The sequence below is a fragment of the Gopherus flavomarginatus genome, chromosome 1, assembly GCF_025201925.1.
Source record: "Gopherus flavomarginatus isolate rGopFla2 chromosome 1, rGopFla2.mat.asm, whole genome shotgun sequence".
Classification (NCBI taxonomy): domain Eukaryota; kingdom Metazoa; phylum Chordata; order Testudines; family Testudinidae; genus Gopherus; species Gopherus flavomarginatus.
In genome coordinates this window covers 110061857-110084743 of record NC_066617.1, presented here as the reverse complement: position 1 = coordinate 110084743, position 22887 = coordinate 110061857, and the positions used below count along the sequence as shown (strand labels likewise).

Sequence of the window (22887 nt, the reverse complement as noted above, 5' to 3'; positions counted from 1 at the left end):
CATACCAACTGTAACCACGGAGGGAGGGAAGAGAGAGACACAGACAATCCTACTGCCTCGGCCTGCGGCGGGGACCTTTACCCGAAGTGGCGCCCTCCCGGTCCCAGTAATGCAGAGAAGCGCCACCCTTATGGTAACCAAATCATTGTTGGCCCCCTTTCCAGGAGTGGTCCCGGCCCAGGCGCTACCAAGTCCCGGGAGAGGGATTCGATGAGCTGAACTCCATCATTAAAGCGGGTAAACAGCGGGGAAAACATGGCAAGTGCCCACAGAAATACATGGCCCGTCCTCCCGTAGGTGTGTGTGTTTCTTACCTTAGTCTGTATTAACGGACGTGCAGAAAAAGGCTCCCCCCAGCCCTGGAGATGGTTGCGTCCGCGGCGTCTGGTTACCAGGCAACGAGATCCTGACCTGCAGAGTCCGATAGGCGAGTGGAAGCCCGGGTAAGTGGGGGAGGGGCATCCCCAGACACCCCTGCAGGGGAGGGGGGCACACACCACACACACCCCGGCCTTGCCCTGGGGGCCCAGAGGGAAACGCCTACACAGCGACACTGACCCCTGCCCTGTGGGGTAGGAAACCCGCACACATACCTGCCCTGCCCTGGGGTGGGGGAAGAGATCCCCCCACACACACATACCTGCCCTGCCCTGGGGTGGGGGAAGAGATTCCCCCCCCACACACACATACCTGCCCTGCCCTGGGGTGGGGGAAGAGATTCCCCCCCACACACACACATACCTGCCCTGCCCTGGGGTGGGGGAAGAGATTCCCCCCCCCACACACACACATACCTGCCCTGCCCTGGGGTAGGGGGAAGAGATTCCCCCCACACACACACACATACCTGCCCTGCCCTGGGGTAGGGGAAGAGATTCCCCCCACACACACATACCTGCCCTGCCCTGGGGTGGGGGAAGAGATCCCCCCACACACACATACCTGCCCTGCCCTGGGGTGGGGGAAGAGATCCCCCCACACACACACATACCCGCCCTGCCCTGGGGTAGGGGGAAGAGATTCTCCCCCACACACACATACCTGCCCTGCCCTGGGGTAGAGGGAAGAGATTCCCCCCTACACACACATACCAGCCCTGCCCTGGGGTAGGGGGAAGAGATTCCCCCCCACACACACATACCTGCCCTGCCCTGGGGTAGAGGGAAGAGATTCCCCCCCACACACACATACCTGCACTGCCCTGGGGTACGGAGAAGAGATTCCCCCACACACACACATATACCTGCCCTGCTCTGGAGTGGGGGGAAGAGATTCCCCCCCACACACACATACCTGCCCTGCCCTGGAGTGGGGGGAAGAGATTCCCCCCCCACATACACACATACCTGCCCTGCCCTGCCCTGGGGTAGGGGGAAGAGACCACAGACACACACCAGTCCTGCTCGGTGGATGGAAGGGGACAGAACCCAGAGTGCTCCACTCTTAGGATCTCACAAATATATAAATACATCGGGGTCCATGCTGTTCGAGGAGTCGAAAGCAGGGCTGGGCAGTGATGACCACCATCTTCCAGACAGAAAAGGCTCAGAGGGTGATAGGGAATTTTAGGGGAGAAAGTACCAAGCAGAGCTGGCTCCAGGCACCAGCGGAGGAAGCACGCGCCTGGAGGTGGCACATGCTAAGGAGTGGTATTCCCTCTATTCTTGGGGCAGCACAGTCCGAGTGGCTGGCAAAAATGGTAGAGCTGGCCCTGGTACCAAGCGTAGGCATGGAGGAGAAGGTTGGATTGCCAGCCCCAAATATTCACAGATCATTACTCAGGCCCCCCAAATTCATGAGATTGACTTAAAAATCAAGAGATTTAAAGAAAAATAATACATTTTGGGTAATTTTTACTTTCTTTCTGGTTTTTGAATCTTTAGATCACACTCAGGTGACGTTTTCAAACCTGAAGGCTAGAAACTTAGTTTTATTTTTTAAATGAAAGCTGAGAGACTCCTGTAAGCACATGATTCCAGGAACTGGAACTTTAAGAAAAACACCAGGTAGTGTGAAACTCATGATAAAATCATGAGAGTTGGCAACAACTCTGCAATTAACAAGTATTAAAATGCTGGAAACCAGCAGATCTTTTCCTAAACTAAGTTCCCTGTTGGTTCTATTTGCCCATGCAGCTAAACTAGTGATAGCACCAATGGGAATTGTTTTTAAGAGGCTTTATCTGCATGAGAGATGGATAAGTTAACTGTAATGTCCCTGAGTTAATGGGAAGTGACATTGCATCCACACACAAATTCATGCTACAGTTGATGTCTGCTGGCCAACAGTCTGAAAATTACTCCCTACAAGTTCTAAGGGTGATGCTGTAGTTGGTGCAAGCTCATTTATCTGAGTGCCAAAATGATGCATCCTGCTACTGGGATCAGATGCTGTAGCATAGACAAAGCTTTGGGTGTGTGTTTTTAAAGCAGTTGGAGAACTGTGGGAATGTAAACACACTGAATGGCATATGACTGCTAATTTAGCAGAGGTGTTGGGAATAGATTGGATTCACCTTGTACCACAAACCCTTTGTAAAGTCAGTTTTAAGAAGCTTTCTATAAATGGTCTGTTTGTTTTGGCAGCTGGTTGTCTTCGTGCTTTGGGCATGTCGGTGCTTTCTCATCCCTGCTGTGCCACCTTACCTTTGTTTGGTGATCTCCAAGACCAGAATGTCACCTTTGTGGTCAGTATGTTGGAAGGCATGTCCTCCAAGCAGGATTTTCTGAAAGAGCATCTCATAAAGACTCTCTTCTTGATGGCCAACAGTCCAACAGAGTCCACATTCAACATCATAAGCTTTGCCAGCAAGGTAATGCCAATACAGCCATTGCTGGGCAAAGGGTTAAGGTTTTATAAGAAAGGTGACATCAATGGAAACAATGCTTATCGTTGTTGCTGTGTTTGAATTATAGCAATTAACTAGTGTAATCTCTGCCAGGTGAGGTGGTTGTTACAAGTTAGTGGTCCCCAGTGGGGTGAAATAAGTATAATAAAATAGGATTGGAAAATGTCTAGCAGATTACCCAGTCCCTCTTCCAGCCAGCATAGGAATTTCCTTATAGTATAATTTCTTGTGTTTTGAGTACTTGGTTCCACAGCTGGCCTAGGTATATCCTGCTCCTGTTTAAGAGCTGACAGTTGTGGCAGTGTCAAATAAAGGAATTTAAACATCAAGTGTGATGGTTGGTCCATGCATTTTCATGGTAATACTCCAAAATCTGCAGTAGCAATATTGGCCACTGAGCTCTGGGAACAAATGGAAAGGGATGGGATTTGCTGGTAGATGCCTTGGGATCTTTCATGCATGCTTCCTTACACTTGCTTCCTTATTGCCTGGTCCTCCTCATCCCTTTTGCACTTTGTCCATCCATGTGGTCCTCTTCTAGAATAGTGAAAGATGATTTTCCTGCTGCCCTCTCACCATATCTTCCATTAGTTGAGGGAACATGGAACCCATCTCTCTGACATCTTCTCTTGAATGTCTCACCAACAATTTAAGCTTAATATAGCCAAAACTGAATTTCTGACCTCTCTTCCCACACTCTGTCACTATTGTTAACAGTACCATCCTTCCTCTTCATTCCAGCCCCATAATGTGATATTATCTTTGACTCTTCCTTCTCTCTAGCCCAACACATCCAGGATATGTCCAAAACTTGCTGTTTTTCCCTTCATAACTTCACTAAGATTTGGTCTTTTCTCTCTGTCCATGACTGAAATAACTCTAGAACAGAGGGAGTTAGAGTAATCTAGCATATTGACTAAAATCAGTCAGCTCACAGTTACCATACTGAGTTATACAGATGGTACACAGAAAAACATGAGGCGGAGTTAAACAGCAATGAATTTGGGCTTTGGAATCTGTGATTACACAGAGAGTCTCATAAGACACATCATAAGACTGACATTTCCTTTTCATTTTTAACCAGGGAAATTTCTGGCTTTCTACCACAGTCCTTGATGAGTGATAAATTCATCTTATTCTCCTTCCATCTTCCTCCAAAGAAATCCTCTACAACCTTGTTGGAAGCCTCAAAACTCCCCTCACCCTTAAAGACCCTAGAATGGCACCCCAATTTCTTCTCCAGAAAGTTTAGAGCCCATCAGATCTTAACTGACTAGAGCAATTATATTCAGGGCTGACTCTAGCAATTTCACCGCCCCAAGCACGGCGGCACGCCGCCGGGGGCGCTTTGCCGCTCTCCGGTCCTGTGGCTCCGGTGAACCTCCCGCAGGCTTCCCTGGGGGGTCCAGTGGTCCCGTGGCTCCGGTGGACCTCCCGCAGGCATGCCTGCAGATGCTCCACCGGAGCTGCAGGACCAGCAGATCCTCCGCAGGCACGCCTGCGGGAGGTTCACCAGAGCCGCCTGCCGCCCTCCCGGCAACCGGCAGAGTGCCCCCCGCGGCGTGCCGCCCCAAGCATGCGGTTGGCACGCTGTGGCCTGGAGCCGGCCCTGACTGTATTGCAAGATGTGAGAAACTCCCTTCTCCACCCCAGAGGATGAGCAGGCTGAGAATCAAGTCCCGGATCTCACACATATGTCAGACCATTTACCAAAATATCAACTAGCTAACCCGTTTCTCAGTTTTATCAATTTTAAAAAAAAATTCTGTGTTATAAAATATTTGCTTAATAGATGTTTAGTGTATTTGGTTAAAAATTTTGGCTTTTGTACAGGTGGTAAAATGGTGCAATAGTTTGGTCAAATGTTCGCTCAGTAACATTATTGAAGCAACCGCCTGGATTAGAGCTCTGCAGTGTGGGAAAGGTGCAGATCCTGTGCGTGCTTTGGCTATGGCATTTGAAGATCCCACCTGCCAGGTGGCATACTTGGTCACTGATGCACTCTCTAAGAGTGCTTCAGAGGAAATCTGTAGCCTTCTCGCAGAGACTGGAGAGGAACGCCCAGTGCACACTGTGTACTTGGTAGAAAAGCCAGGTGACTTTGAAAGCAGCACACAAAAAGAAATGGAGAAAGTAGCCAGACAATCTGGAGGATCCTTTCAGGTGATCACCGTGCACCCTTCTGGAGCTTCAGAAGAGGTAAGTCATTAACAGCAGTTTTAGATTAAATGAATTTTTGGTAATTCCAGTCCACATAAACAAAATTTCACAAAATCAGAGCTAAGGCAGAGGAAGTTTTTTATCTAGGAAGGTAGCCACTACATATTTTGTCTGGCTACCTGCAAACAGAGCTGCCTGTGAATAAAAAAGGAAATAAATTCAGAATCTCTGTTAAAGATTGTCAGAAATTTCAAGATTGCACACACACACAGTTATTCTAATGAGTACTCTTTCCCTTTCTGTAGAACTCACAACCTTAGATTCATACTTGGGAGTGTAGTGCATGCAGTATGCTCTACCTCAGGGAGAAGGGATCATCTCATAGCACTCTTGAACAACAATACCTGAGACCAGTGTTAGGGTTCAAATTTAGATATACATAGGTGCAAACCCACTGACTTCACCAGACCTGAATCTGGCCTCTGAAGTGGTTCAGCTAGGCTTTCAAATGAATTGATTCCAGCTTTTGAAAGGAGAGACTGTGGTGCTGGGGAAGGAAATGAAGATCCTGGAGGAAGCCCTTGCAGAGAAAGTATACCTTAATCCTGCCAATTCATTTCACATTTACCATGCCAACTGTTTGTGTGCAGTGATGGCTACAGTAGGTCCAAATATCTTTTTAGACATCCCATGGCTATTTGGATCACCATCAGCACGTAACATTGAATATTATCCTTCTAAAAAAATAACAGTACTGTTAAGCAGTGCATTTAGTAAGCAAAATATTAATAACGCTTTTAGCATTTGTCTAGAATAGGTTTTCACAGTTTTTTTCACGGTGTGGGTCACATCTTAATAAAAGGATTATGCAGGGCACTTGGACACTGACTAAAGAAACAGACGATGATTTAGCTACCATATGTTCACAGCTTTGGTTTATTTTGTATTTATATTCTAGTCTCTTAATGTTCTTCTTTTTAAACCTTTAGATTGCTTGAAATGGGAGAAATGAACTATAGCACACTTATAAGAGCTCATATACTACATTGAGGGGTGTGGTTAAGAACCAAGGTAGATAGCTGAATTTTGCTTGAGTGTTAATTGAAGCTTTAATTATAAAATAACTGGTTTAAGGATTTATGGCTTCTTTCAGAAATTAGTTTAATTTTCTGCTTCTCTTCCCTGTTTTCCAGGTAAACTCAGGGTGCAATTCAAGCATCCACTGTTGCAATGCTATCAGTAAATATCCCTCTTGTTCTCTGCCGATGGGTATTCCCAAAGCACAGTAAGTTCAAAATGTGGAGCATGGGACTGCCAGAACCATTAGAGAAGTAGCTCAGTTTGATAACAAAATGATGGAAACAACTGGGAAACCACCCCAGTTTTGGGTGGATTTTCTTTGGCTTTAATTTTCATAAATTGCAGAAATCTGCATTATCTTTTGTGAGAATCTTCATCCCTTCCTAGAACATACCACTATCCTGTTTCCACAGCTTTCCTGTGTGCATCTGTGCAAATTCCCCTAGTATACCTCTGACAACCTTGACAAAGGGAGATTTAATGGACTGGTCACCAGAGGCTCCCCATTTGCTGAGGGGGGCCCGAGTCCTGGCTCGGAGAGAGACTGATGGATATTATTATCTGGGCCACATTGCCCAAGAGGTGAAGGTAAGTCTTTAATATAAATGATGGTTGTAAGTGATTCCTCCTTGAGTCACGTGATGTTTCTCCCTATTCCTCACCTTGGGCTTCGCTAGGGTGAGTCTCCTTTAGCTATCCCATCTCTCTCTCTCTCTTGCTGGATGGGTATCAAGCTGTCCTGCAATGGCTCACAATCGTGGGAATCAGCCTCAGGGCAGATTGTTAGGAAACAGAGCACGAACCCCAAACTGGCTGTGAGTTCTATATGTAGATGTCACTAATCAGTTATCAAGTGTAAACTCCTCAGGCAGACAGTCCCCTTGAGTACTCTGATGTGTTTCGCCGCCCAGGTAAGCTTACTTTTGTGATCAATGGTCCATTACACCAAAGATCACACCAATAGTCAGGTTTCTCTCAGTCCCAGTCACTTACCCTAGGTCAGTTGCACTTTAGATCTCACACCAAAGACAACAATTGCAGCCAATCCTATAACAAACTATCTTAAGATTTATTATATAAGAAAAGGAAACAAGAGTTATTTACTAGGTTAAAGCAGGTAAGCATATATACACACAAATGAGTTCCAATCTTAAGTTTTAAAAACTAATAGAAGCTTCCATAATAAGCAAGTTCTATATGTTCTTTAGAGAATAACCCAGGCTAGCACTGAGGATCTTTTGCTTATGCTTAGTAATCCTTGCCACTCAGAGTCCAAGCAGTATAAAGATACTGTTGCTCCCAGTTATGGCATTTTATTTGCTTCGTCTTCATGTGTTTTGAGCTGAAAACTCAGCTGATGAAAGGAAATCACGTGCATGACTCCTTTTCACAAGGGGAGGAGAGCAATCAACAAACTCTTTTGTCCTCTCTGATGTTTCACAATAGTTCACCTGGACCTTTCTTTTGAGACAGGACATAATATCTTTTGTTGGAGATCAGCACTTTTACACTAATTAATGTCTCCTGTCTGGTGACTTACACAGTCACAGAGACTTATAATACAAATGCTTAAATATTACCTTACAATATGGGATACAGATGTTAGACGTGAGATTAATACATGCAGCAGCTTACAAGCATTCAATAAAGTCTAAGCACATTTTTATAATTCTAACGCCTGTTTACACACAGGTGAGCCAGAACAGTTCCAGCAATGTATTTTTCAGTGTTCTGCTGAGGCTTGAGGTCCTTGGCATGAGCTGGTATCTGGGTTTTCCTAACCATGTTGGTTTTTGCTTTTCAATGACCCTTAGCTGTTTACAGCAAGGAGCCCTGCAATCAGAAGGACATACATTTTTGGTGAATGCCACAAGTTGTCACTCAGAGCCAGTCACAGCCAGCAAGTCCTTTATATCGCCTTCACCCAGCTCCACCCAAGCCGGCAGGAAAGTCTAGCAGCTAAACAACGCTTGCCAAAAAACTGAACAAACTAAAAAGGCCCCTCTTCCGGATCCCTTCCTCTACAGGCATCTCTGCTGGGATGGGTTTTTTCAACTCCCCTCTCTCTCAGTGGTGGCCTCTGTTGTTCCCTGGGTCTCTGTTTGCAGCAGAACTCCTGCCATGGGGTGGCCTGGCTCCCCAGACTTTCTCTTCTGGGGGAATATGCTGCATGGGCCAGAATATGCCATTACAGTGCTCTCTGTTCAGAGGGCATGGCCTTTGTATAACAAGTGGACAAAGATGCTTTTGTTGTGGAGCCGACTTCTGTAGTTATCAACTAAAGACAGGTTTTCTGAAGAAGGGAATGCTTACTGAAGAATTTAATTGGTATGAATTCTGTTTGGTTTTTAAGATGACATAATCTCAGGCTTTCTTGGCTTTCTTGTCACTGGAAATGTGCAATCAGCAACCTTTTATGGTCAACTGAGTATTTCATAGCCATACAAGGAAAAGCTGGGTATAGAACCAGGGTTTGAGCTAAGGATCACTTAAATTAAACAAATGTGACCATCGCAAAGCGTTGATATCATTCAAATGTGCAGTCACTCCCTGTATGAAATCCCCAATACAGTTAATATAAGTCATTGTTTTGTGAGGGAAAAGGAAGATGCTATGAAAGCCCTTCAGAGATTATTTTATCTGGGCCAGTGGAAATCAAACATTTTGCAAGACGATGTGTCTGAATTCAGGATGAGGATACTAGGGGGCAGGCTGGCTGAAATAGCTGCTCTGTATCACCATTGTTAACTCTGTGACCTACCCTAATAGTGGAAAAGATCATGCCCTCTGTCATTTTAATCAGCAGGGAAACAGACTGTTTTGGGGAAAACAGGAGAAAAGGATCTTGGCTTCTTGGCACTTGTAGAATTTAACATTGAGCTTTCCCAACAATTTGCCACTTGTGGAGCGGAGGAATTACCTGAATTACTCCCCACTCCTATGGTGGATGCTCAAATTAAAGCAGTAAAAATTATGGCATTGGGAGCATTTTACTATTTTATTTTTCCCTTTATAACTGTGTAACTGACCAGGCAGCAAAAAGCAGTCTGTCTTGGCTACCCTTTTTCCATTAACTGGGTGATAGAGGTCTTCCTTAGCATGGCAGTTGTGCTGCTCATCCCCAGTGAACACATTACTTGCAAGATCCAAGAGTGAAGGAAGGGGAGGGCTTTACCTGGCAATCTGCTATGGTCTTCAAGCTCTTTAAAGACTGACTTGGACAGAACAGAGTAAAAAAATGAGTGTTCTAGTTTCAGTGGATTCTCTGACCATGTGCTATTTCTTGGAATTTCTGCCAGTTCCCTCTCCCTAATGTTAGCAGCCCTTAACCCCTGTGTTTCGCCATTTGTGGGACTCACCTTGCATACTGCATGATTTAATCCTGCAGGGCTCCAGGGAACGTTTTTTAATCGAGTTTGAGAGAAGTCGGTTGCTGAAAGGCAAGGTACAGTTTCGCATGCAAGAAACACCCCTCTATGACATTATCCACTATGGAGATGCCAGGCGACAGCCTTTAGCTCCAGGAGACAGAGTCTTGGCACCATGGGAGGCTAAAGGTGAACGATATGGCCCAGGCACTGTACTAAAAGCTGCAGAGAGCAGTGAAGCACAGTTAGGTACAGTACATTTTTTCCTATTGTTATTTATATTGGAGTAGCACCTTGAAGTGTGCTAGACACTGTACAGAGAGGAAAGCAGTGTCTGCCGCAAGGAATATACAATCTGTAATTTGCTTTCCCTCTTCCTCTCTTCTTTCCTTCTCTTTTCCTTTCGGTGCTGCTACGTAACCTTTTCCTGTTCAGTGCCAGAATCTAGTGCTGCTCCATGAATCAAGCTGAAGGGCTGCTTTGTGAATGGGGCCTTTGAAAGCATTTAATCTGTTGTGGAGCCAGGTGATACCACTTCTAATATAAAAAGGAAAAAAAAGGTCTGGGGCCTCTTAGGTACCCAGATGATTTAGGCTACTCTCCAGATGCATATTGGGTGAAATCCTGGCCTCATTGAAGTCAGTGGGAGTTTTGTATTGACTTCATGAAGACAGGATTTTACCCATTGACTTCTCAGTAAGTTTGAAAGAGATGAGTGTGAATCCTAAATATATAAAGCAAAACCACTTTTAAATGGTTACAAAATCTTTCCCTGCTTTCTAGAGTACAAGACCTTGTTTCATCTCCAGGTCTCCAAGAGGTCAATCAGGCATGTATTTGGCATGCTTCTAAAGTGCTGTTTGTCATTTATTTCTATTTGTAGCCAGTGAAAACAGCGGAGTGCTGGTGAATTTCTGGAATGGGCAGACTAAGAAGGTGTCCTCTGACTTAGCTCTACGGATCCCTCTGCCCCTGAGTGAGCGCATCATCCTGGAACTTCAGATGCCATTAGTAGCCAGGCAAATGTTGGTGGACTCAAGCTCAGACTATCCCTACATTGTGACACCTGGTTACAGAGCTTCAGGGCATTGCAGACAGGATGACTTAGATCCAGTTTGCTGGCAGGGGTCCACACAGATTCAGTCATGTCCTCACTGCAGCTCTGGATGTTCCTCACTTTGCCATTGCTGCCTTGAAGTCTGGGTACCCATCAGGCCCACAGTGAACAGAGCACAACCAGAAGATATCCTGATCCCAGGAACAAGCCTGACCAAAGAAGAGCTGAGCAGAAAGATAGAAGAGCAGCTGTCTAAAGGGAGAGTCCCCATTTCAGAAAGGGTTTCCAAAGAGGAAGATAAAAAGGAAAAAAAGAAGCAACTAAAGAAAGAAAATGTCCCTAAAGATTTAGGATCTTGTGTGGAGATGGGAAACAAGGTTACTGAACCCAAGAAGGTAGAGAGTGCTTCATACTGACTATGGTATTACAATATCCTTTGCTATAGCTGCAGTAATATCCCGTGATTCTGTCTTCTGTGGCAAAAAATTATTAGAAATACTGGACTAGATTATCATGTATACCTGAGCTCTGCCAAGGATGGGTAAATCCTAGATGTCTTTCTACCACCTTTCTGAGCCTTTGATCCAGGGTGTACCTGGGGTCTCATTCATTCTCCGGCACTGGCTGGAATAGACTCCACCTGTTCAGGATCACTGGAGCACAACACAATCTAGCCACACCTCATCCTGCCTTGGCATGCCCCCTTTACAGTGTGGGTAAGGGCAGGAGAGGGTGTCACTAAGATGGTTTTGTACCACTCAGTACAGAAGGAATCCCTATTCACCCTATTGAGGCAGCTCCGTCCATGACACAAAAGAGATCGGACTAAGACTGAGGATCTGGCCTATATGGTTCCACACTCAAATATTTTTGGCATGTTTATTGTTTCATGGACATGTTGACTATTGGTTCCAAAGTAACTTGTATGTTTCACTCAATATTTGATTTGCTTGGTTATTGTTGTTCTGCACTAATATATGAAATAATACAGTGTTAAATGCGCATACAAAGATAACATTTATTGCATCAGATGTCTGTACAATTAATTAGCAGCATACCTAACTGGCCATGTGTAAATCATGGTAATTGCTTGTACAAATATAGGCATTTTTGTGCAGACTAATGAGTCTCTTTGGCTTTAACAAATTTGATTCCCCGAAGATTTTTAAACTGAAGATCAGAATAAAGATTTTTTTTTATACACAAGCACTTTGTAATACTAAACAGTCTTCAGAATTCAAGGTTTTTATTTTATTTGCTTTGTTTGTAGTTTAAATGACTCCTTGGGCTGAGTATTAGAAGCAGATTGTCAATTAGTATAAATTGTCAGAGCTCCATTCATAGATTAATACATTTTAAGTCCAGAAGGGACCAATATGATCATCTAGTTGAACTTCCTTCATAAAACAAGCCAGAGAAACTCACTCAGTAACTTGAAATCACTGGAGTTATGACAATTTATACAACTGAGGATCTCTCCCCTGAGATTTTTCAATTTAATCATGAATGTATTTCTTCCTTTTCTGTTTAATTTGGTGCTCATGGGAGGGCACGCTATCAGCTAGAACAAGGTCTAGTTCATGCAGGTACTGTGGAAGCTTCTTCATATGGCTCTCCAGAGAACCACAATTCTGATTACCTCACCTCCTTCTAGTGCGTGTCTGCCAATGCACCTTATTCCTGGCCTGCTACTCCAATTTTGGGTCCCTTTAATGCAGAAACATTGTCAGTTGTGGGGTAGCTTTTAGCTGCAGACAAACCTAAGAAATGGGCAGAAACTCCTATGCTAAAAGGCTTCAGTTATTCCTTGAATAAAGAAACCAGTTTTATTTTCCTTCTGAAACCCCAATTTCAAGAAGAAGTTTGGATTGTTTGTGTCCATGTCAAAATGACAATAAAGTTAGTCATCACTGTGTCAGCAATGACAGCTCGCCCTCTCCAAGCAACATTTCCCTACAGCTGAAGGCTCGCCAGTCATTCAAGTAGTATCAGCCAGGGTTAGTTTACACTAGTGATGGGATTAGTGCAGTAATGGCAAAATCATACAGTAGCTTATTTTGCAAATTCATGTTACTGACATATTCTACTCCCCAGTGGTTCAGCATTTTGATAGTTTCCTGTTGTTTCCAGAGCCCTCAGAAGGAGATGACTTCAGCACGTTTGATGGGAGGTGCTCGTGCCGTGGTTGATACTGCTGTCCACCCAGACACCTGCCTAATGGAGCCAATGCACAATGACAAAGAAGACAGCAGACACAATGGGGCTGATCCCGAGTCTCTTCTGAAGAACAAACCTGGTATTGATACTGTATCAACTAGCTGTTTCATGCAAGCCTAGGACATGCCATACCAGATGAGAGCATTGGTTCTTCCTGTCTGATCTCTTGTCATTCCTGGTGCCTTAAAGGAAGGTGAAAAAACACCATAATGCATCTGGTCAATCGTGCTCTGGTATGTTTAGGCACTAGTGGTTGTGCACTATGGTGATTTACTTATCTTCCTCTGAAACATGAACAGTTCCTTTTGGGCTCCTGTGGCTGCCACCTTCCCTGAAGTAAGATCTTTGATTGCCCCTGTCTTAGCATGCACTACAAATTTTATTAGTCCTAAAGCTGTCCTACCCTTTTTAAAATCTATCTGTAGTATTTGACTGGACTGCCTGTGGCAAAGGATTTCACAAGTCACTGTGGAGAAATACATGCTCTGTGTTCTGCTCTTTAATTTAAGAGATTACTGCTCTTTAATTGCACTGTGTAACCCCTTGTTCTAGTATTGTAAAAAAGGTTCATAGTCTAAAACATCTTTTAATTAGGTCCCCTTTAACCAATGCCTTCCTCATGTAAGAGAGATCTGTGAGATATGCAGGCAACTGGGAGTGGATTTCAAAGGCCAAAAGCCTCCTCCAGCCACACCACCTATTTAGTGCCATTGTTCCATTCCCTGTCCTGCCTCCTACAAGGAGAGGCTGAAGCTGGTATAGCAGAGGTGCACATTTCTTCACAGCCAGCATTCCCTACAGTAACTCCTACTGAGAGAGGCTTGGTAGATGTGAGCACAGTCAATGCTTCATCCCAGTTACTGGGTAAAAACTCCTTGTCTATGTTGGCAAGATTCTTTTTGAAAGTGGTGACTGTCCTGTGGTCACTAAAAAGCTCTCACTTCCTTGGGAGAAATGTTAGTACTTAGTGGTAATAGAAAGGTCTTGCTTGAATGCATTTGACATTAACACATTTTTCTTTCTATCTGTTCACCATTTTATCAGCCTTCTTTCTATCTGTTCACCATTTTATCTGTCCATCACTTGTTATATCTCTAATTTGTTTGAAAGCTCTTTTTCAGTCCCACATGATGGAAGCTCCAGCCCAACATCCCCCAAGGAACCCTCCTGTGAAAGCACATGCTTTCAGCACTTCCAGGCTCCAAGCTATGTTTGACCGAGTGGATCAATCACTGAAGAAAGACCGCTTGACCATTGAATCAGTTCTGCATATACAGAGACCTCACAGCGCTTCGAGTACACAGGTTAAGAGCACACAACATTTTCTAGGAAGAATAAAGCAAACATTTGTTATTGCTGACCCAATGCCTGGTCAAAAGCCTATTTAAATCAGTTGAATAGATTCATGATTGGCTTGTGCACAAAGTTCTTTTTGTCAATTTCCTGAAAGGTTATTTTCATAAGGGCCTAATTAGAAGTAAGGAAGTCTGATCTCTGATTGGCTAAATGTCAGGAGAATGAGTTGACCACTGGACACTGGCTCAAATTCTCCAGTGCAGCCAACTCCCATTATCCTTGGCCATCTCTGTGCCAGCATAAATTAGACAGCCTGAGAGCTGCTCTAATTAATGTTGATTGTCAAGAGGACAGGGATACCTGGCCAAACCCCAGTCACACTCTTTGCTGGCAGCTGAAGGTGTACGTATCTCTACCCTATTGTGGCAGAATCCTCCAATGGTGTAATCCTTTGGGGCAGACTATGCTGTTTTAAGGGTTGCATTATGTGGAGAGTGTGGTGCAAAGAAGCTGTACCACAACACACAATCTGGCCCAATTAGTTCCTGGCCATTAGGTTGACAGGATTTATTCATATGGGATAGTATAAATCAACTAGCATGGCCTCATTTTTGTCTATTTTATGGTGACGTGCTGCAATAGAAGATACATACACCCATACAAACATCAAACCCCCATCAATGCATGATGTCATTGTCCAGGAACAGGACATTAATACTTAGCCCTTCTGTGGAGCTTTTCATCTTCATATACTCACTAATCCTCTCAATCATCCTTGCAATATATAAAAGAATAATTCTTCTTTTGTAGCTAAGGAAACCAAGGAACAGAACAGTTAAGTGACTAGCCCAAGGCCATAGGGGGAATCCATATGAAAGCTGGGATGAAAATTGAGGGTGTCTTAGGTCTAGTCTACACTAGGTCAATGTAAGATACGTTGACTTCAGCTATGCTGTTACCGTAGCTGAAGTTATGTATCTTATTTTGACTTACCTCCCGTCCTCACTGCACGGGATTGATGGCTGCGGCTCCCCTGTCAACTCCGCTTCTGCCTCTCACCCTGGTGGAGTTCCGGAGTCGATGGGAGCATGTTTAGGAATCGATTTATCGCGTCTCATCTAGACGTGATAAATCTATCCCCAATAGATCAATCGCTACCCGCCAATCCAGCGGGTAGTGTGGACGTACTCTTAGTCCTCAATACTGTGTTCTAGCCACTAGATCAGTGGTTCTCAACCAGAGGCACGAGTACCACTGGGAATACGCAGAAGTCTTCCAGGGGGTATATTAACTTCTCTAAATATTTGCCTAGGTTTACAACAGGCTACATAAAAAGCACTAGCGAAGTCGGTACCAACTAAAATTTCATACAGACAATGACTTGTTTATATTGCTCTCTATACTATACATTGAAATGTAAGTACAATATTTATATTCCAATTGATTTATTTTATAATTAAATGGTAAAAATGAGAAAGTAAGCACTTTGTCAGTAATAGTGTGCTCTGTATGTCTGATTTTCCAAGCAAGTAATTTTTAAGTGAGGTGAAATGTGGGGGTACACAAGACAAATTAGACTCCTGAAAGGTTGAGAGCCACTGCACTAGATCACACCACTTTTTCATCTTCCATTTATAAAGCACTTTTTAATTTTTTGAAGTTTCACTTTATTTGTTTAAAATCTTTCCAGCTGTAACACATTAAGCACGAACTACTTACAGGGCCTAGGTTTTGCACATGCCACACAGCAAAGAATAGGAAAACACTCGAAAGATTTAGCAAAGATACCTACAGCTTCAGACACTGACTTTTTAATTAAAAAACAGCAGAAACCTTCTAGGGACAATCAGGAAAATAGGGAAGGCAATTGCAGTCTAAAGTTCCTAAAGCAAAAGAACTATAGCTTATTGTTATTTAAATTCAAACTTGTATCTGAAGCTTCAGGTACACAGTGCATATTCAGGAGACAAAGTAAACACTGCACAGTGAGATAAGAACTCAGTGGATGCTTCATTGCTCAGGCTTTTCATCCCTAAGGATATACTTTTACAAACAACTGCAAATAAGAAACACTATCCAGCACTAAAATACAGCCACCACTTACATGAAACATGACAACTGCTCAACACTGGATAGCAACATTACATTCCAGGAAGTCACGAATATAAGAGCTGTTCAAAACTACAGGGAGAAATTTCCATTGCCATAGGTAGGCAGAATGTAGTTATCCTTGCTGGAATTTCTCAGCACACGTAGGTTAATACCCCAAACTCTTGTAAAATCTGATGTGGGATTTTTAATAACCACAAGTGGTCAGAACCTCTGTTCTAATCCAAAAGTTGCTGTCACAACAACATAGGGCAGATCCATGTATTGGATCAGTAGTGACTAAGCTGGAACGGTGCTGCCTACTGAATTGTGAATACCATTTCTTGAAGTGCCTGGATTTTCCTTCACCCCGCTAGTTATAGACCATGCTGTAGAGCTCCTGAAATGTGCTAGTGTCAGACCCATCATGCTCACAGCTAGGAAATGATGCTGAGACAATAATAACTGTTGCTCTCAGAGCTCAGGAATGACGTTGGAAAACTAAGCCTTACTGATTATACAGGACTTCGGTTTACATTAGGAATAAACCTTTACTGATATTAAGGACTTTTTCTTTCAGAAATCAGTCACCAAAGGTGCAGTTCAAGAGAGCCTGAGAAGGATGAACTTCAACACAGCCAGGATTGAGCACAGAAGGCAGCAAGAGGAGCTGAGGCAGCAGAAGAGGGAACAACAGCAAGAGGCAGAAGGCCTCAAACGCCAGTTGATGCACGACAGCAGGCGGTAACGGTGTGGGGTGCAGGTGGGAGGTCAGAGCGGGGTGGAAAGATTTCAGCAACTCCCGAGGGTTGTCCATATCTTTATAAGTACTGAGTATTCTGTAGTGCATGCTTCCTGAGCTAGTGCTTTGGTACTATTTATCTTAAATGTTTATACATTGTTTCCCCACCCTAGTGTCTGAATGCTGGTCACAGTTGTCCAGTTAGAGCCTAAGACTTGGAGGGGCTGAGCACCCTCAACTCCCATCCACTTCCAAGAGAAGGGAAGGCACTTACCACTTTGCAGGATCGGGCCCTTAAATAGTACAGTTGGTTTAGTTATGATTATAAAATGTACTCCTTCTCCAGCTGCTGGGGAGGGCAGTTTACCCTCTTCTTCCTGCAGTTTGATTAACTGCTGAATTTCCAATGGTGACTCATGAAATCAGAGACATCTTTTAGTATGAAAACATTCTTACCGGTATATTTTGTTATGAGGCAGAGAGGTCAAAATTATGCCTAGCTGAGGAATCTGCTTTGGTAACTTGCCTGTGAGGGCAACACCTAATTGCATGCAATAGAGCGAGATCACAGTTGTCCTTATCTTTGGGCTTGCCTACACGAGGAGTTATTCCTAATTAACTCCCTGTGTGGATGCTCTCATTCTGGAATAAGAGTGCCTTCTTCTAAATTAGCATAATCCACTTTGGAAGTTGATTATGCTAATTCAGAATAAGGCACTCTTATTCTCAGATAACAGCATCTACACAGGGAGTTAATCAGGAATAGATATTCCACTTTGAATTCACACCCTACGTTAATTCAAATTGACTTTCCTGTGTAGAAGCCCCCTCTTGATCTGATCTCAGCATATGCTGGTGAAGAAAGAATAGCGTATGCCGGGACCTGCAGAGTCAGGCTGCATCTCTATTAAAGATTAAGAGTCTTGCGCTATATTGTAGACTGTAAACGTGGGCTGCATTTGGCAACAAATTGCAGTTTAGCCCCCCCTGTTCTAACAGTACATAGCAAAACGGGGCACAATAAAACAAGAAGTGAAGGAATACATGGTGGCTTGAAAATGCAAAATGAACAGAGGGATGCAGAATCTAATAGCCAGCAATGGTTGCAAACTTTAGACAACAAAATTTCATGTTTTTACTATTTTCCCACCATCTGTAGTAATTATTTGAGCAGGACTTTGGACAGGAAACAGGGGTTAACCTCCTTAACGTTGCAAAAAGTGGGATTGTATCTTCAACGTCCAAAAATTGTCTGGAATTCTGGTTTACCTCCTATTTATTGACACTTCTACGGATGACCTTTTCCCTTTGTTTCTTTTGGTTTCTGACAAGCTTTCTGGAAATTCTGTTTTGGAAACAGACAGAGGTCTCTTCAGAGGACACTGCAAAGCTTGGAGAAGCAGCTGGAGTACAATAACATGGCCTGCCAGCACGTGGCAAAGCTCCAGAGTGCCAGGGCAGAGAGGAGCAGAAAGGAGTTTTCCTTGCAGGAAGAGGAGAAGAGAAAGGAGAGTCAAAGGCTGCAGTTCTTAAAGGCACAGCGCTTGCAGAGAGAGGAGTTGCAGGCAGAATACAACCAGAGGAACTATGACCAAGACAAAAAGAGGCAGGTAAGGGTTATTTCACTAATGCTTTTCTTGGACTCTTCCTTCCCCTGCACTGACACCAACACACTGTCTAAAATAGTGATATTATTTGGAGATACAAATATGAAATGTGACTTTAACATGTGCAAACTGATGAAAAAATGAGAGATCGAGATCTTCCGTATCTCTAAGGACTATTTCAAAATGCTGCTTGCCAGCCTTCTGCAGCAGGAGTCCATATAGAGAACTGTTTAGAAGGTGCTGACTGTGGCAAATTCACGACTACTCCATTCCCAACTTCCACCAGAAACAGGCTGTCATAAACAGATAGCTAAGGGTTAATGTCTCTTTCACCTGAAGCACCTGACCAGAGGACCAATCAGGAAACCGGATTTTTTCAACTTTGGGTGGAGGAAATTTTGTGTCTGAGGTCTTTGTTTGTCTGTCTGCCTGCTTTCTCTGAGCTTTGGAGAAGTAGTTTCTGCTTTCTAATCTTCTAAGTGTAAGGACAAAGAGATCAGATAGTAAGTTATATGGTTTCTTTTCTTTGGTATTTGCATGAATATAAGTGCTGGAGTGCTTTGATTTGTATTCTTTTTGAATAAGGCTGTTTATTCATATTTCTTTTAAGCAATTAACTCTGTATTTGTCACCTTAATACAGAGAGACCATTTGTATGTATTTTTCTTTCTTTTTTATATAAAGCTTTCTTTTTAAAACCTGTTAAAGTTTTCTTTACTGGGAAATTTCAGGGAAATTGAGTCTGTACTCACCAGGGAATTGGTGGGAGGAAGAAATCAGGGGGAGATCTGTGTGTGTTGGATTTGCTAGCCTGATTTTGCATTCCCTCTGGGTGAAGAGGAAAGTGCTTTTGTTTCCAGGACTGGGAACGGAGAGGGGGAGTCACTCTGTTTGGATTCACAGAGCTTGTGTCTGTGTATCTCTCCAGGAGCACCTGGAGGGGGGAAGGGAAAAAGGATTATTTCCCTTTGTTGTGAGACTCAAGGGATTTGGGTCTTGGGGTCCCCAGGGAAGGTTTTTCAGGGGGACCAGAGTGCCCCAAAACACTCTAAATTTTTGGGTGGTGGCAGCAAGTACCAGGTCCAAGCTGGTAACTAAGCTTGGAGGTTTTCATGCTAACCCCCATATTTTGGACGCTAAGGTCCAAATCTGGGACTAAAGGTATGATACAGGCACTGGATGAGACTGAGCCTGAGAGCTGGTTGTAGGACTTCAAACATCCCTTCACTTCCTTTCCTGTAGGATTTGCTGAGGAGCAGAATGCAATCCCGGCAGGAGACCTTAGAACGAGAAATCCAGGAGCAGGACACCCAGCAGAGGAAGCATGAAGATGCCAAATGGAGAGCATTCCAAAATCGGGACCATTTCCAACAGAAGCTGGAAAAGGAGTGCCAAAAACATCATCACCTCCAGCAGTACCTCAGAGAGCAGAAACTTTTGATGCTCCGGGCCTCGCTGCTGTCATAAAAAGACTGCTGCGCAGGCAAGCAGGCCTCTGGGCATTGTAAATCTATTACGTATGAGTCCGTGTGCTGGGGCCTAGGAAATGGTGCTATTGGAACAAGCAGAATTATTATTATTAGAGCTATTTGATATCTCCCCTTCTTCACAGTTAGAGGGCCTTTTCAGGTATCTGTGGCTTACAGGCCTTTCTTTCTGGACAGTCTAACCCAGCTATCCAATGTGAAGACACCTAGCCAGCTGTCTAGCTTCCTTGTGCCTTATGTGCTACATGTGTAGTAGTCTAGCAGATGGATGCATCCCAGGTCAGGGCTAGGGATGATAATGCACAGCAAATGAGAGAGGAATTTGCAGTGTGATTTGCCAGCACAAAAAAACTGCGCAAAGTTGAGCTTCAGACACAGGCATCCCAGGGAGCAGGAAGGTGAGAGGCCCTGCTTGTGGGACTCCAATGAGAGCATCCCTGCGATACTGCATTCAGTTCTAAGCCCCTCAGTGAAAGGAAGATGGCGATGAACTGGAGGGAGTGAAGTACCATAATGATTAGAGTCAAAATAAAAATACTGTATAGCTTGGCCAAGGGAGAGGAACATCAGGCTGTAAACACCAAGGAAGGAGAATAATTATTTAGGCTTCTACAAGAGGTATACTTAGGAGTAGGGACACAAAAATAAGAAACATTTGAATGTCAAGAAAAGCCTCCTGAAAGCACAGTCTGTTAAAACTGTGGATTAAACTTTCCCATAAGAATTGTGGAAGCCCCATCCCTGTAGCCATTTTATAGTAGCCTGGGCACAGCCAAAGGAAGTCTATTATTGTGAACAATTCAGCAATGGCTGGGGGGTGAACCATGTGACTAGGTGTGACACTCTGTACCTCAAAGTAGCACCCTGGAGCCCCCATATTTACTACTGTGATATGTTTAGGATGTGTTTTGTACCGAGTATGCCTTGGGAGGTATCATTTTAAAAGTCTTAATCTGTTTAACATTAATCTCCTGTTGGATTGTGTGTGTTATCATTATATGTGAAGTTATTAAGTATTGCTATATGTTCTGAGGTTGGGCACACACAACTAGCCTTTCAGTTACAACAAAGGAGAAGCTATCAATAGCCAGACAGCAATAATAGCTCATCAACACACAATTCACTGTCCCAGAGACTTCTCGGAGAAGGCACATATACCATGGGAGTTGACTAACCCACATCACAGCAAAGATCTTTCCCGCAAGCTGGAAGAAAGCATAAAGGAGAGGCTGTGACATCATGATCACTTGGCCTTTCTTCCTCCCCCAACTCAACACCTGGAAGAACATCTGGTGGACAAAGACTTTGAACTGGGGAAGTTTGCTCCCAGGTTTGAAGGTAATCCGAACCTCTGTAATCATAGAATATCAAAATTGGAAGGGACCTCAGGAGGTCATCTAGTCCAACTCCCTGCTCAAAGCAGGACCAATCCCCAGACAGATTTTTGCTCCAGATCCCTAAATGGCCCCCTCAAGGATTGAATTTACAACCCTGGATTTAGCAGGCCAATGCTCAAACCACTGAGCTATCCCTTCCCGCAGGGTGTGGCACTGCAACCTGCTTGGACCATGTGTCAGGGTGAGAAAAGCTGTTTGATTCAACTCTTGCTTAGACTAAAAGTTTAGGATTTTGAATGCGTGTTTGCTTTTTATTTTCTCTGATCTTTATGCCTATCACTTATAATCTTTCTGTAGTTAATAAATCTGTTTTATATTTTACCTAAAACTGTGTGTTTTGGTGCACATGCTTGGGAAATCTTAGCTCAGATTACCAAGGCTGGTACATGTTCACTTTCCTATGAAGAAGGGGCAAACTAAATAATGAACTTACACTGGTCAGGCTTCTGAGCAGTGCAAAATGGTACGATTCTGGGGGGTAAGACTGGGGAACGAGGGGGACTGGCTTCAGCCTCTCTAGTGATGGTTCCTGAGTGGTTGGGAGCTCATTCATAAAATAAACATTTAGACAAGTTTATTACAGAATTGGCTACAGGTGGTGTCTTTGGTGTAAGAGCTAGTGTACCAATTGATCCAAGATAAGTGACTGGTCTCTTGGGACTGAAAGTAACCTAAATATGCTGTGATTTTTGGTGTGAGTGACCATTTATCACTGTCGAGTTTGTCTCTGAGTGGCAAGATAGACTGGAGAGTCTAAGGGGACTGTCTTTGACTCCTAGGTAAGACTGTTCTAGTGATCCCGGTCACATTTGTTACTGGCTCGGTTAAAAGCTAATTATAGCCCATACCACCAAGTTTGCGGTCTTTGCCCTGTTTTTGATACTGTGCCCTAGGGTGACCAGATCACCCAAGTCAAATATCGGGGCGGGGGGGAAATGGGTGCAGAGCAAAACAAAAATTTAAAAAAAAAACCCACCCCCGATTCCTCCTCCCTCCGCAAGCGCTGGAGGGAGGCCCGGGAGACTCAGGGGAGCGCCGGCCAGTGTGAGTCCAGCCTGGCCCCGAGCAGGCAGGACTCGGGTGCGGTACCTGGAGGGAGAGTAGGGGGCGGCCCGCGGGGCCAGGCAGCGGCTGTTCTCCCCATCTGGGCAGCGGGAGTCGGGAGCAGCCGCTGCTGCAGCTCCCACTGCCGCGGGGGGAGGAAGCGGCCGCTGGCCAAGCTCGGCGGCTCTAGCGCTCACGAACCCCCCGAGCCCCGCCTGCTGCGGGGACCCAGCGCGCACGCTGCGCCCAGCCCCTGGCCAGTCGCGGCTGGGCTGGCTGCCCAGCTGGTGCAATCCCGCGGGCTGCCCCGGAGTGGGGGCAGCAGACCCCAGCCCCCACCCATCCCGCTCGGGTCCCGCGGGAGAACGAACGGGGCTGGGCTGCCGATGCCTCCGCCGCGGGATTGCACCAGCTCGGCAGCCAGCCCAGACGCGACTGGCCAGGGCTGGGCGCAGCGTGCGCGCTGCTGGGTCCCCGCAGCAGGCTCGGGTTCGTG

The 22887-nt window shown here is 44.7% G+C and overlaps 1 protein-coding gene across 3 annotated transcripts; it reads left to right on the top strand.

Annotated features, from left to right (window-relative positions):
- Positions 1 to 53: 53 nt before the first annotated feature.
- On the top strand, positions 54 to 21675 carry LOC127031462 (uncharacterized). 3 transcript variants are annotated; one of them, XM_050918270.1, is made up of 12 exons: positions 54 to 443; positions 2586 to 2812; positions 4682 to 5047; positions 6202 to 6293; positions 6502 to 6676; positions 9477 to 9705; positions 10340 to 10908; positions 12644 to 12809; positions 13841 to 14034; positions 16695 to 16858; positions 18217 to 18466; positions 19706 to 21675. In XM_050918270.1, the coding sequence occupies exons 2-12, from the start codon at positions 2609 to 2611 to the stop codon at positions 19928 to 19930; spliced, it is 2634 nt and encodes an 877-aa protein (XP_050774227.1). In that variant the 5' UTR covers positions 54 to 443; positions 2586 to 2608; the 3' UTR covers positions 19931 to 21675. The 3 variants fall into 3 exon arrangements, with proteins under 3 accessions (XP_050774227.1, XP_050774237.1, XP_050774217.1); XM_050918260.1 differs by lacking the exon at positions 54 to 443 and adding an exon at positions 1965 to 2006; XM_050918280.1 differs by lacking the exon at positions 2586 to 2812.
- The last annotated feature ends 1212 nt before the right edge of the window (positions 21676 to 22887 follow it).